Source organism: Schistocerca serialis, chromosome 11 (genome assembly GCF_023864345.2).
Source record: "Schistocerca serialis cubense isolate TAMUIC-IGC-003099 chromosome 11, iqSchSeri2.2, whole genome shotgun sequence".
Classification (NCBI taxonomy): domain Eukaryota; kingdom Metazoa; phylum Arthropoda; class Insecta; order Orthoptera; family Acrididae; genus Schistocerca; species Schistocerca serialis.
In genome coordinates, this window is record NC_064648.1 from 198,869,554 (window position 1) to 198,884,833 (window position 15,280).

Here is a 15,280-nt window from a genome sequence, read left to right on the forward strand (position 1 = left end):
ACTTGTATCAATATCAAGAGCTCAGATGGAACCCCGATCCTAAGCAAAGAAGGGAAAGCAGAACGGTGGGAGCAGTATGTAGAGGGTCTATACAAGGGCGATGTTCTTGAGGACAATATTATGGAAATGGAAGAGGGTGTAGATGAAGATGAAATGGGAGCTACAATACTGCGTGAAGAGTTTGACAGAGTACTGAAAGACCTGAGTCGAAACAAGGCCCCGGGAGTAGACAACATTCCATTACAACTACTGACAACCTTTGGAGGGCCAGTCCTGACAAAACTCTACCATCTGGTGAGAAAGATGTATGAGACAGGTGAAGTACCCCTTCAAGAAGAATGTAATAATTCCAACACCAAAGGAAACGGGTGTTTACAGATGTGAAAATTACTGAACTATCAGTTTAATAAGCCACAGCTGCAAAATACTAATGCGAATTCTTTACAGACGAATGGAAAAACTGGTAGAAGCGGACCTCGGGGAAGATCAGTTTGGATTGTTGGAACACGTGAAGCACGACTTATCTTAGAAGATAGATTAAGGAAAGGCAAACCTACGTTTCTAGCATTTGTAGACTTAGAGAAAGCTTTTGACAATGTTGACTCAAATACTCTCATTCAAATTCTGAAGGTGGCAGGGGTAAAATACAAGGCGTGAAAGGCTATTTACAATTTGTGCAGAAATCAGGTGGCTGTTATAAGAGTCGAGGGGCATGAAAGGGAAGCAGTGGTTGGGAAGGGAGTGAGACAGGCTTGTAGCCTGTCCCCAATGTTATTCAATCTGTACATTGAGCAACCAGTAAAGAAAACAAAAGAAAAGTTCGCAGTAGGAATTAAAATCCATGGAGAAGAAATAAAAACTTTGAGGCTCGCCGATTGCAGCAAAATGAGGATAATGGAATGTAGTCGAATTAAGTAGGGTGATTCTGCGGGAATTAGATTAGGAAATGAGACACTTAAAGTAGTAAAGGAGTTTTGCTATTTGGGGAGCAAAATAACTGATGATGGTCGAAGTAGAGAGGATATAAAATTTAGACTGGCCAATGGCGAGGAAAGCGATTTTGAAGAAGAAAAATATGTTAACATAGAGTGTAGATGTAAGTATCAGGAAGTTGTTTCTGAAGGTATTTGTATGGAGTGTAGCCATGTATGGAAGTGAAGCATGGATGGCAAATAGTTTAGACAGGAAGAGAGTAGAGGCTTTCGAAATGAGGCGCTACAGAAGAATGCTGAAGATTAGATGGGTAGATCACGTAACTAATGAGGAAGTATTGAATAGGATTGGGGAGAAGAGATGTTTGTGGCACAACGTGACTATAAGAAGGGATCGGTTGGTAGGATATGTTCTGAGCCATCAAGGGATCACCAATTTAGTATTGGAGGGCAGTGTGGAGGGTAAAAATCGTAGAGGGAGACCAAGAGCTGAATACACTAAGCAGATTCAGAAGGATGTAGGTTGCAGTAGGTACTGGGAGGTGAAGAAGCTTGCACAGGATAGAGTAGCATGGAGATCTGCATCAAACCAGTCTCAGGACTGAAGATGACGACCACAACAACAACAACAACATATATAGCTGCAAAATTTCAGAACGATAAGGTTGTTAAATTAATATTGAACGTATACACTGAGAAACCGGGCACGTGACATGGTAAGAGTAGTATACAAGCAGAGCAGAGATTAACAGGAAATCCTTCTAGCGACAATAAGTGAAGCAAAAGTGGAAATCCACCGATTTGAGTGACTTTGACAAAAGAAAGGTTGTTGTGGCCCAGTACCTGGCTGCGAACATCTCAGAAATTGTGAAGCTGGTCGGCTGTTTGTGTACTATAGTTCTGAGCATCTATGGAAAATGGTTAAAGAACGCTGAAACCACAGGTGAGTGACAAGAAGTTTGATTCCCGTACCTCATCACAGAACATAGCGATCGGAGACTTTCCTTCTGTATAATGCAGGGTAAGCAGTGGTCTGTGGCAGATCTCATGACACAGTACAGTGCCGGTGCAGCACAAGTGTTTCAGAGCACACCGTACGGCGTACGGCGCACAGTGTCGAACGTGTTTCGCAGCAGAGGACCCTTACGTGTTCCCGTGTTGAACCGGGATCGTCACCAGTTACAATTACGTCAGGCACGGGGGTCGTCGAGGTTGGATCGCAGATCGTCGGAATCGTGTCACCTGGTCCGACGAGTCCCATTTATTGTTACACTGGGTCGACGCTCGTGTCGGGATCCGCCGTCATCTGGGTGAACGGCTGCTAGAAACGTGCAGTGTGTCACGTATGCAGGATGGTGGGAGCAGTATTATGTTATGAGGGGACACTCACCCGCTCTTCCCTGCAACCTGAGTTAGTAATCGAAGACACAGTGACAGCTGTGGACTGTTTGAGCATAATTGAGGGCCACCCGTAACCCCTCGTTCTCGATGTCTTTCCCGACGGGGGTGGCATGTTCCAGCAGGATAACAGTCCCTTTCACGTGGCCAGAATTATGCTAGAGAGGTTTGAGAAGCGTAATAATTAACTCGGGTTGCTGTCTTGGCCATGAAATTCGGTGTACCCGAATCAGACGAAATCCGAGAGGGACGCTGTCGGGCACCAGCTCTGTGCCCACAAACTGACTGCTCGTAAATTACGGAAAGTGTGTAACTGGTACGAGAGCATCTGAAGCCACAAACCTCTGGAAACCTATTAACTACTTGTCGAATCTGTAATGTGCAGAATCACTGCTGGATTGCGTTTCAGAAGTGGACAGATGTGCTTTTTAAGTAGGTGGTCATAATGTTTTGGCTCATGAGTACACGTATTTGAGGTTGACATATTATGTACTTACTATTTTTTGTATAGAATAATGTATTTTCAAACAAGATTTCAAAACACGTCGGGCAGATGTGTCCACCTCCCCTCTATTCTTCTGGCGCTCTCTACGTTCTGCGAAGAGGAGGGCTCCAGTTACCACTTTGGTGCTCAGTAGGCTACTTCGTGGTTAGGCATTAGGTGGCTGCAGTGGTTTGGAATGAACGACAGACAGCTTCCTGACAGATTAAAACTGTGTGACGGACCGAGACTCGAACTCGGGACCTTTCCCTTTTGCGGGCAAGTGCTCTACCGTCTGAGCTACCCGAGCACGACTCACGCCCCGTCCTCACAGCTTTACTTCTGCCAGTACCTCGTCTCCTACCTTCCAAACTTTACAGAATCTCTCCTGCTTTTGTCCACATGAAAAAAACATGATGTTTCGCAGGATTTGTCCAAAAGGTTGCAAGTTTTCATTCTTTTTCATATGCCTGCAAACAACTCAGTGTTACTACTATTTGGCGAGTGGTGTCCTTTGTTCCTAAATTGTTACATTCTACCAGAACTTTCCTCCATATCACGACAGTATAATTTTGATGAAAACTAAAGTGCAATTCTATCAGGTTTAACTCCATTGGGGAGTAGTTGTGCTCAGTGACTACATTTATTTATAGTAGTAAAGGGTACAGCAATTAGTCACAAATAATATTTACTGCAAATATGCGTCAGTCAGTCACAAACAACATTTATTGCATATGTGCAATGAACATTATTTGCATATGTGCAATGAACATTATTTGCATATGTGCAATGAACATTATTTGCATATGTGCAATGAACATTATTTGCATATGTGCAATGAACATTATTTGCATATGTGCAATGAACATTATTTGCAACTGATTGCTGTGCCCATTGCTACTTAAAGTGCAATTGTTCAAAATTGAAGTTTTATGTTGTCTGTAGTTTAACCCTTAAAGTAGCTCTGGTAAATATATACAGGGTGGCATATTTTCTCTTGTGTTTCAGCAGATATATGCAGTTTCCTTTCCAAATTGTGTAACTGGAGTCGGATAGAGCTCCTCGTCTCTCTTATGAGACACCCACTGTCAACAAAGCATAAGTTTTTTTTCCCATTACAAACAAAATGAAGTGGAATTTTTTGTGCTTATTTGATAGTGTGGTTCCGGGTTAGTCTAGTCTGATATTCCTTTTAGCGAGGAACAGTAAAATGTAAAGAATAACTAGTACTCCTGCAGCGACAGTACTGCCCTGTCCTGCACTGACTACTAGCACTAAGCACCCGGCACTACTGAGTCACTTACTTTCGTGTTTTACTGGTTATACATATTGACAAAATGAATATTTGACTAGACTAAATTTGGAGCGCTCTGTTGAATGGGGATGTAAAATTCTGATTTAAATAATTTTGTTTGTTAAGGGTAACAAACCAATACTTTTTGTTGTCACTGGGCATCGCGTGAAAGACGGTGAGCAGTAACTGTTGGGTTGACTCTAGCTATGCAGTGCCAAAAAGAAGTTGCAAGTATCTACCAAAACACCAGAGAAAAAGCGTGTGATGATTCCTACGAGGTGTATCCAGTATACCACTGGCAAACAATTCGAATTACCGTGTATAATTGCTTTGTTCCTAATTCACCGGTGTGAATATTTACCGCCCCATACTTCGTGGTAGACTCTGGAGTAGGTAATAAATTGAACAGGTTAAATCACCATCCTGTCTGTTGTGCAGTTTCCAGGTTTTGTTTCCTCATGAGCTGTTCAGATTCTGTGGTCTTAACAGATGTAATTATGAGGAAAATAGCTGAAAACAAAATATCATTGCAGATTGGTACGTTAACAAACAGTTACTAGATGATGATCGGAGTGGTCTGGAAGTGTGAGAAGTTACTGTGAATCGTGGAAATATTAGGTGCTACCCAAAAGCTCACAGAATGTACATATAGCTTGTCAAGTCCAGCTGGTACGACGAAACGCCATCAGGCTCTATCCCGAACGTGCTTTGTGAGTCGGTGTCTCGATCAGGTTTGTGCTAAGTGGTGGTGTTTAGTTTTTATGGAGTTTCCATTGCCGTGTGTTGCACGTCTTGTGAAATTGACAATTGTGGGGGTCTGGGAGCGAGGTGTGTGCGTTAACTTTTGTTTTGTCCGACGAACTGCAATGTGACGGATTGCCACAAAGTTTGCGCGACGGATTGTCAGCGATGAGCAGAAACGGCATTGTGTGCAAGTTTCCAGAGAACTTCAGGAAAGGCTTGAAACTGAACCAGACTTTCTTTCGACAGATATTAATCGTGATGGAAGCTGGGTTTGAGTACAATCCCAAAAACCGAGCAGCAATCGTGAAGATGGAAGAGACGTTTGTCACTCCGTCTCGAGAAAGCTCGGCAAATGAAGAGTGATGTGAAAAGTGCTCATCTGTTTGACACAGAACCTCGAGTTAATACACTTCTCAGTCTGTCACTGTAGTGTTCTCCCGCAATGTCCTTATGCAGTTGAAGGAGAGCAGAAAACACCTGGAAAAGTGGAACAAAGGCAACAGGTTCCTCCATTGTGACAGTCTGAAGTTATAATCTGTGTCAGTCACCTCTCCTGCACAAGTGACTTTCGTTTAATTCTCCAGAATGAAAGTAAAGTTAAAAGTTTAAAGATTTGACACAATTGAGGAGACTAACATAATCACAAGTGGCACTAAACTGTATCGTGAAAAATGCATTTCAGGGAACTTTCAGTTCATGGAAAAACTGCTGGAAATGATGTATTTACTTGCAAGGGAACTTCTTTGGTGGTGGTGGTGGATATTTTAAATGATAGGTTCCAATGACACTATATAACAGTTTCCGATAAGTGTAATGTTTCTGGTAACTTCACTAATTTCTTGTATTGTGTGTAAGTGATGAGAAATTGTGCTTACACCTTACAAAATTAGTATTTTAGTGATGCGGATATATAATTGCATGCTACGGACATAATTTCAGGCATCCAAAAGGCAGCCCGGAGCATCGGGGCGGCTTCACCGCACAGTGACTGGCGAGTGGGTGTGGTCTTCAGAGGACGAGGAGGGCGACTCGTCAGACGAAGACGTGAGTTCTGTTTCTTGTTACTCTCCCTCCTGCTTCACCTCGAGGCATGTTCTTTCCAACAGCACATTAACTCAAACCAGTTCTGTTTAATCTCGTTGTATGGTTGTCACTATGCACCTACAGAGTTCATAGTTTCTTTTTATTTTCCTACTTCTTCCTTTATTTTCCTACCTGTGCTGTTTACACAAATAGACTTCAGCAAAAAACAAACAATAGAAAATCCTGGATGGATTGTAGAAAGGGTAGATTGCTAGTCACCGTATAGTGGAGCAGTTGAGTTAGGGGCAGGCACAACAAAAAGATTGCTAAACAAACATTTGGCTGAAAGACCTTCTGAAATAGACAGTGCAGAATAAATCCTTTTGTCCGTAAACTTACATGTTTAGCAGTATTTTTGCCGTGCCTGTCTGCGATTCGGCATCTCCATTATACAGTGGGTAGCGATCTATCCTTTCTGTAATATTTACTAAAAGTAAGTAATTTGTTACCCTTGGATTCAGTACAGCATATTTAAACTGTGTGTGTTCAGTATTCTGACCTAAGGTTAACTCTCAGCTTGACTTGGATCTAACTAACATCATAGGTGCCAACAGTGACAGTGTAATGTACATTTTAAATTTTAAGAGTGGGGAATTTACGAGTAGCACACTAACTACTGACATGAAGAAAGACAGGGATTTTTGCTCTTAGCACACTGAGACAGCTATGTTAGCAATTGTTTCACATTTCTGTATCTAATTTACCTCTTATACTTTCTGATGTCTGGAGTGACATGTGATCTACTCGAGGATCTTACTAAAATATGGTGTAATTTTCCGCTTTTACTGCATTAATTTTCTTTGTTCACAACTAGTTCCATCCTTCTAGACCATTATATTATATTATATAATATTATATTATTATTTCATTTTTTACTATCCCTCCCCCCTTCCGCCCGCTCCCCCCTCTTCGCAAATTGGTTCTCTGATTAACTGCTCGAGGTAATTTTTGGATAACACCCACACCAACTCGATACTAGCTGTTTTTGCATCTTCCAAAATGTGGTCTATCAACCAAAGCACTCACAAAGTTCCAATTTTGGTCTCGGGGTCACAGCTTCATGCTTTTTTTAGCATTCAGGAAGCTTTTTCTGAGTGAATCACAGAGAAGAGTGTCAACCTATTTTGCAAAATAAAGGCACAGAAATTTGTTACAGATATATTTGGTCATCAGTGAGTTCTGAAAGAACTACTAGAGCTTCGTTTTCAGCTGGAACAATAACTTGACCCTGCTCCAAAACTCCACTTCCCTTCGAATTTCTATAGTGTACCACACATTGAAATGTTAATATAGGGCACTTAAAACTAAGTTAATGTAAGCACATTCCAACTTGGAATATCAACTATGTAAGGAAAATATTATGAAAATGAAAGTTGCTACTCACCATATTGGGGACCGGGTTCGATTCCCTGGGGGGGGGGTCAGGGATTTTCACCTGCCTCGAGATGACTGGGTGTTTCTGTTGTCCTCGTCATTTCATCATCATCATCCAGCACAGTGACGAAATTGGGCTGAGCAAAGGTTGGGAAATTGTACAGGTGCTGTGATAACCTCGCAGTTGAGTGCCCCAAAAACCAATCATCATCTCACCATATAGGGGAGTTGCTGAGTCGCAGATAGGCACAACAAAGTGACTGTCACAAATAAACAAAGCTTTCGGCCATCAATGCATTCGTCAACAATAGACGTGTAGAACACACACACACACACACACACACACACACACACACACACACACACACACACACACACACACACACGAGACTGCCAGTTCCACAACTCCAGTGGCTCAGACAATGCCACTAGTTATGTGAATAGTGAGGAAGAATCAACACTTCCTTGAACTTTGAAGGTACAGCAGACACCATAGTACATACACTTCTAAATACACTGAAGGGAAAAAAGTTAGTACACCCTTTTTACGTATCCAAATTGTTCAAAATTCATTGTTCCAACAGTGCATATGGGTACATAAAATGACCACCTCTACAAATCTGTAGCACATATGGCTCTGAGATACCAGATACTGACGTACACTGAAACACCATATTAGTATGTGGCGTAGCCTCCACAGGCAGCAATGCAGGTGCCGACTCTGGCAACCAGTCGATCATACAGATGACGAATAGTGTTCTGAGGTACATTATGCTACACCAGCTCGACCTGTTCATGTAGTTCTGTGAGAGTTGTCGGTTGACGAGTTGCACGAGACTTCTTGTGCCGTCGTATCCTACATGTGCTCAATTGAAGACAAGTCTGGAGATTGTGCTGGCGAGAGAAGTTACTCTGGTTGTAGTTGCTCCGCGGTTGTAGTTGCTCCGGTTGTAGTTGCTCGGGGGGGGGGGGGGGGCAGTTGCTTATCACAGCACAGACTGTACGGCCTGGGATGGGGCCACTGTGTCTTGGACAAATGCACTCTACCAGAAAGAAAGTGTTCACTGGGTCTAGGTCATACGCACAAACGACTGTCACTTGCGTGCCGGCAGAATCTGCTTTCGTTGTTGAAGACCACGACGTGCCATTCCCTCTTCCAAGTGATCCTCTGACAGCACCAGTCGATCTGTGCACGTCGAAGGTGTGGGTGGATGGAAGACGGGCTAAAGGTGTGCGTGTCCGTGGTCTCACTGCTAATAACCGGTTTGCAACAGTTCCTGTTGATGGGTCTGGACTAACGAGGTCCCTTATCAGTGCTGCGGTAGCTGTCACAGCTGCCCTTGTTGCCCAAGTGATGCAGCACATACAACTTACTTGGCAATTATCTGAGAGGAGCGTTCCACCACTTGGAAGACCACAATTTCATCCCTTTCAAACTGGCTCGGTTGGCTGTAGGAAGCACGTGTGCATCTCTGTCCTGGTTGCCTGCTTTTTTCACTCATTTGCATCCCACTGAGGCTTCTGGCTGTGAGCATCCCTTATTTAAGGGTAGACACAGGTGGTGCTGTGTAAGCTGTGCCACAATGCTATCTTTCAGCATATGATGTTGACACCATTATCACTCTCCCCTAGGCAGCACATACCATCATTGGGTCAGAGTTGGCTGTATCGATCCAGGTGTCCTAAATTTTTTCCCCAGCATCATATTTCAGTAACTTCATTGATATTTGTACACAAACATGGCAATTAAAAACTGCTAGAGAAGTTACAGTATGTTATTGTGGTCTCCGAATACTGGAATGATGAAGCTCTCCATGCTACTATCTTGTGCAAGCCTCTCCCATCTCAGTAGCAGCTCACATTCACTGGAGCATGCTTACTGTAGTGAAGTCTCGGTTAACCACCTCTCCCCCTACCGTCCCTCCCACTCCCCTCACTTTCCACCATTGCTAAATTAACTATTCCATGATGATTCAAGATGTCTCACATTAACTAATCCCTTTTTTAGTCTAGTTATGCCACAAACCTTTTTTTCTTTAATTCAGTACCTTCTCATTTATTATTTGATCGAATCATTATAGCACTATACTTCAAAAGCTTCTGTTATCTTCATATCTAAAGTCAGTTTCAATTCTGTACAGATCTACACTCTTGACAAACTCCTTCAGAAAAGACTTCCCAGCATGTAAAGTGTGTGTTTCAGAAACGCTTTCTCCACTTTTACCAATCTGCATTTTATATCCTCTCTACTTTGGCCACCATCATTTATTGCGCTGCCTAAATACAGATACGCATCTATCACTTTTTCTCTCACTTCCTAACCTTATTCTCTCAGCTTTGGCTGATTTGACTACATTCCATTGTGTTTGTTTTACTTTTGTTTGTTTTACTTTTGTTGATGTTCATCTTATCTCTTGTTGAGATACTGTCCATTCCGTTCATATGTTCTTCCAAGTCCTTTACTGTCTGACAGAATTGTAATGTCTTGGAACTTTAATTCCCTTTCCAAATTTGTCTTCAGTTTCTTTCGCAGCTTACTCCGTGTGTTCATAATGAACATCGGGGATAAGCTACAATCCCGTCACACTGCCATCTCAACCACCACTTCCCTTTCGTGTTCTTCAACTTTTATAATTACAGTCTGCTTTTTTTCACAAATTGTAAATAATCTGTATTGTACTCCTGCTACCTTCAGAATTTGAGAGAGAGAGAGAGATAGAGAGAGAGAGAGAGAGAGAGAGAGAGAGAGAGAGAGAGAGAGAGAGTAGTCCACTCAACATTGTCAAAAGCTTTCTCTGAATTGACAGATGCTATAACATAGTTCCTCCTTGTCACTCTTCAAGCTTTCCCGGCATATGTGTTGTAAATAGTCTTCATGGGTTTGCTGCCGGATCACGTTGTGCAAATTCTACAATATTTCCTCAGAGCAACTGTCAAACATTGTCATGTGGTTTCGCCTTTCTTCAACTTATTTTCTAGGATAAGTCTTAGGGCCAGTATTGCTTCACATGCTTCTACATATCTCCAGAACTTGAACTGATGTTTCATAATATAAGATTTTTATTCTCCTTTGCATAATTTTTTGTATTCACAGCTGTCAGCACATACCCTCTGTGAAATTGGAATTTTTGCATTCTTATTACAGGGTGTGTAGAGACTCCTTGTACTTCTTAGAAACACTTCAATTGTCAAAGTTCTAAATAGTGCTCAAAATTTTGTACGCAAAGAACTTGTTAGAAACTCCTTATATTATCGTGATGTGAAAAGTGTGTGACTTCAAATGCAATTACCACCATGAAAATAATTTGAACATATTGTGATCTCAAAGTGAAGAGCAATGCTCTTAGCATGTCATTCAGCTCGAGCACAGTATGGTTTGGGTCACCTTCATAACTACACCTAGTCTTCTACAGTCAGAAGAGGAAGGTGGTTAATCAAGAGACTCCCTTTCCTCCGCCACCCTCTCTTGCAAAGCTCCAAAAAGTGGGTCATGACGGTATTGCCAGATTGCAGTTAATTACCTGGAATTCGGATGTTTCGGGGTTTCGGGGCTTTACATAAGTTACTTAATACGACACGAGATGGCACTAGGTAATTCTAAACTTGTAAAATGAAAATGATGCATGTGAAAAGGTTCAAGTGATTGATGTTTTAAACTAACAAATTTGGAAATTGTCACCAATTTTTCGTCTGTAAAGTGCTTTTGTTTTCCTTTGCACAATTTACTAACAAATTCGATGTGCACATGACAAAGAGCAAGAGTGTTTAGGGTTTATTTGGTCAGCATATATGACCATTTATCATGTTCAAATACCATTGTTTGCCATTCTGTATTTAGGCTTAGCAACCAATAAGCAATATTGTGAATACCTTGCAGTTTTAGCAATAACTGTTAGATTCTAATAGAATAAAATTTGCTTGAAATCTTTCTTCCCCAAATTACTGTGCGTGCTTGTGCTGTGAATATGAAATAATACATGGTGGATACTCCTTAGATTTTTTTGTCAACTCTGTACATACCTGATTCTAAAGTCTGAGGATATTTTGCCTATGTTGTATATCTTGTGCACCGGTGGAATAATTTTGTCATAGCTAGCTGTCCCAAACATCTCGGTATGTATGAGGGAATGTTGTCTACTCCAGGGGCCTTGTTTCCACTTAGGTCTTTCAGTGCTCTGCCACATTCTTCTCACAGTATCATATCTATCTCATCTCACCTACATCTTCGCTTTCTATAATATCGTCCCCAAAGTTTGTTTCATTCTATAGTCCCTCTACATAGTCCTGCCACATCTTTGCATTCTGTTCTTTACCCAGTACTGGCTTGTCGTTTGAGCTGTTTGACAACCATATAGCTGCTTCTCTATCCTCCAAAGGTCTCCTTAATTTTAAGGGTCTCTCTAATTTTCCTGTAGGGAGCATCTGTCTTTGTCCTTAGTTATGCATACTTATAAACCCATGCTTTTGTACTCCATTTCTGCTAAGCCACATTGCACTTTCTGTCGATCTCATTTTTTGTGTGTCTGAACTCGCTTTCACTTGCTTACAAGAGAAAATTTGCTGCATACAAATGTATCAGTATGTGCATTGTACATAGAATAAGTGTTGGGTAGAACTAATACAAACAAATTAAAGAAATTACACAGGATTTTCAGTGAAAACATGACCCCCAAGAAATTTCTGCTGCAAAGGATGAGGGTGAACATTTTATAAGCCATGTTTAATTTCAATCGTGAGCAGTAGCTTGTAACTCATTTTACTTTCCTGTAAGAATCAGCTTGTAAATATACCTATCATCACTGTTCGTGGTAATTGAGAGTCTATTAATACTTGATGTGGTCTTTCATTGCACTATGGCACCATGGCACCATATTGCCGCAGTTCTGTCATATATTCTTTCTGTAATGCAAAAGCAGATCCCTGACAGTTACAGTGTGCTATGCTCATCTGCTTGGAGTGATGATGTTAATTGATTTTATATACAGGGGATCTGATACGTCATCCCCATTTTTAAACGGTTAAGAAAATTGGTTCATAAATAAATTATAAAACTACTTTTGATAGAAACAGCACTCCTTGAGGTTGTGTTAAACATCATTTTAAACCTCCACATAAGCCCTACCAATCTCTGTACATTTTTGAAAATGAACTGGTATGCATCATTTGCACAATGTGCAGGTGTTCCATCCTACATGAAGTGAAGTGAAGCTGTGGGTTGTTCTGTTGTGAAATTACTGGCCGTACACGATCTTGCAACATTTCCATTTATCTTTCACCATTCGTTGTGTTCCGCAGAAAGAATGGACCGACAACTTTGGATGACATGATACCACACCGTACTGTCACATGTGGATGGCCCTGTGCTTTTTTTGACACATTCGTCTGTGTTTTTGGCTGCCGTGTGAAGACAGTTACACCTGTTTACAATTCCTCCAATGTGGAAAACTGTCTCATCAGTTCACAGAATGTTCTCAAAAAGTTTAGGCCAATCATCATTCCAGCCCAAGGAAATTTCTCCAGATTCCATTCTTCTCTCACAGTCATCAGGGAACAATTGCTGCACGTATGTGGCTTCCATGGTATAAAAGCAAGAACTGTTGCAACTGCATAACGTGAAACATCAGTTTCACGAGATCCTTGTTACCTTGATTTCTTAGGTGCCCTCGCGGCTGTCACGAACTCTGTAAACATTCTCATACTGAGATAACTAGATTGCATACACCCTTCTCACACCTGCTCAGAAGACTGACAGTCAGCGAGATCAGTGAAAAAAGTCAAATGAGGTACATAAAATAATTGCTATTTTTGTTCTTAAATTTGCTGTCAGCTGAGATATAATCATACATTCCTACAATATCTTTGCCATACTGGGACGGCGTGTATGTTTATCTACATGTGTAGGCCATTTCAAGAACTTTCACTCTTTCCGGCTCTATTTATATAAGATTGTAGCAGACGGTCGAACGAAACATCTGCTACCAACTGCTCTAGGCACAGGTAGCAGCATCTAAATGGCCCCTTTCTCAGACACATTAATTCATATCTCTGTTGTGTAACAGTTTACAATCTTCTTGATGAGTAGCAGAAACGACATGAGCGGAAGCGAGGAGAACATGCAAAACAGACTAGTGTAGGCAAAGGGGGACGTCAAACATTGGCCATAATCTGAGGAATAACATGCTAAGAATGTACCTCTGGGGCGTGGCATTGTATGTTATTGAATTGTGGACTGTGGGAAAACTGGAACAGAATAAAATTGAAATGTTTGTGATGTGGTGCTGTGTAAGGGTGTTGACAATTAGGTGGAGTGATACCAGGAATTAGGAGGTTCTCTGAAGAACTGTCAAAGAAAGGAATGTAAAACAAAACCTGGAGTAAGTGGAACAAATAGTCATGTTGTAGGTTGCAAGTGCTGCTCTTGATGAAGAGCGTGACACAATAGAGGAATTAGTGGTGGGCCATTTCAAACCAGTTAGAAAACGGGTGATTCAAAAAAAGTAAATGCTAGTATAGGGTTTGAAGACTGCCAGTGACTGTGGATACTTGTAATTGTTTTTCGAAATTTTATAGGTGTGTGTCAGATAATCCACAAATTTCAAGATTGGTAAGCTACATTAGTACAATATTTGTATGCTCTTACTGCCGTTATTTTCTACTACAGAATGTACACAACTTTTAACCGTGATCACAATTTGCTCCAAAACAGCGAGATTGTTGCAGCACATTTATAGTCATTAGAGAGCAGCAAGTGAAACTTCTTGGCAGATTGAAATTATGTGCTGGACCGAGATTCTAAGTCACGATGTTTGCCTTTCTCAGGCAAGCGCTCTATCAGATGAGCTACTTGAGCACAACTTGTGACCTGTCCTCGCAATGTTACTTCCAGCAGTACCTCGTCTCCTACATTCCTAACTTCACAGAAGTGTGGAGATGTGGCCTAGCCACAGCCTGGGGGATGTTTCCAGAATGAAATTATCACTCTGCAGCAGAGTATGCGCTGATTTGAAACTTCCTGGAAGATTACCTCAGTTGGTAGAGCAATTGTCCACAAAAGGCAAAGGTCAGTTTTAATCTGGCAGGAAGTTTCGTATCAGCGCACACTCTGCTGCAGAGTGAACATTTCATTCTAGAAGCAGGGAGATAAACAAAAATTTTATCTTTGTGGATTAATCTCTGAGTGATTGTTGTTGTAGTAGTTCCATTTAGGTGACTAGATTCCTTAGATTTTCCATATGTGTGGAACACACTACCTTTTAAAAAAAAAAACTTGTTTTGAATAATTTTTCCATTTATTCTTAATTCCTTGGTCAAAAAATATAAATAAAAAAATTGGACAGCACACTACTTGTCAGCCACAGCTGTGTTACAGCCATTCCTGCCATAACTCTCGATACAATGTTGATTGAAGCTAGAACGTAACAAAAAAAAGTAGTGAAATATCTTTTCTGTGTGTCAGCAAATAATAATTTTCATTTTAAGTTTTCTTTATATAATTTTTACAGAAACTTCGTTTCATAGAAATGAATTTTATAAAATGAAATAATTATTTTGAAACAGTTTAGTTTTATATTGAAACTTCAGTAATTAAATAAAAAACCTTTCTATTAGTTGATTTCGCGTGTGGCAGGATTGCGTGCGTCTCGTTATATGTGCAGTCTGAAATCCGAAAGGTAAAACGGAGAGAGCAGTACCTGTATAGATGAACACGTGTACCTGGAATATATCGCAGTGCCAGATACATTGCGTCCTGAAATGTTTTTGACCCTTTTCTTATGTGTTTGAAGCTGAATCAGAACACTTTAAACTGTCACCTGATGTATTGTGCGTTAATTTACCTTTAATGTAACTCGTCCACCGTTAGTTATCTTCTTTATGTGGAGGTCCTGCAAAGCAATATCTCCGTAGAAATATGCTCAGACCTGGAAAGACTTGAACTTTTCTCCTTTTTGTTACGAAATGACATCAGCATTTCAT

At 41.0% G+C, this 15,280-nt stretch overlaps 1 protein-coding gene across 7 annotated transcripts in view; it reads left to right on the top strand.

Annotated features, from left to right (window-relative positions):
• The window catches only part of LOC126426822 (serine/threonine-protein kinase OSR1), a 523,270-nt gene that overhangs the window by 492,477 nt on the left and 15,513 nt on the right, over window positions 1–15,280 (top strand). For all 7 annotated transcript variants that reach the window (XM_050088845.1, XM_050088842.1, XM_050088846.1 and 4 more), the window contains one exon: window positions 5,789–5,893. In XM_050088845.1, coding sequence (XP_049944802.1) covers window positions 5,789–5,893 — 105 coding nt within the window. The remainder of the gene's footprint in view (window positions 1–5,788; window positions 5,894–15,280) is intronic.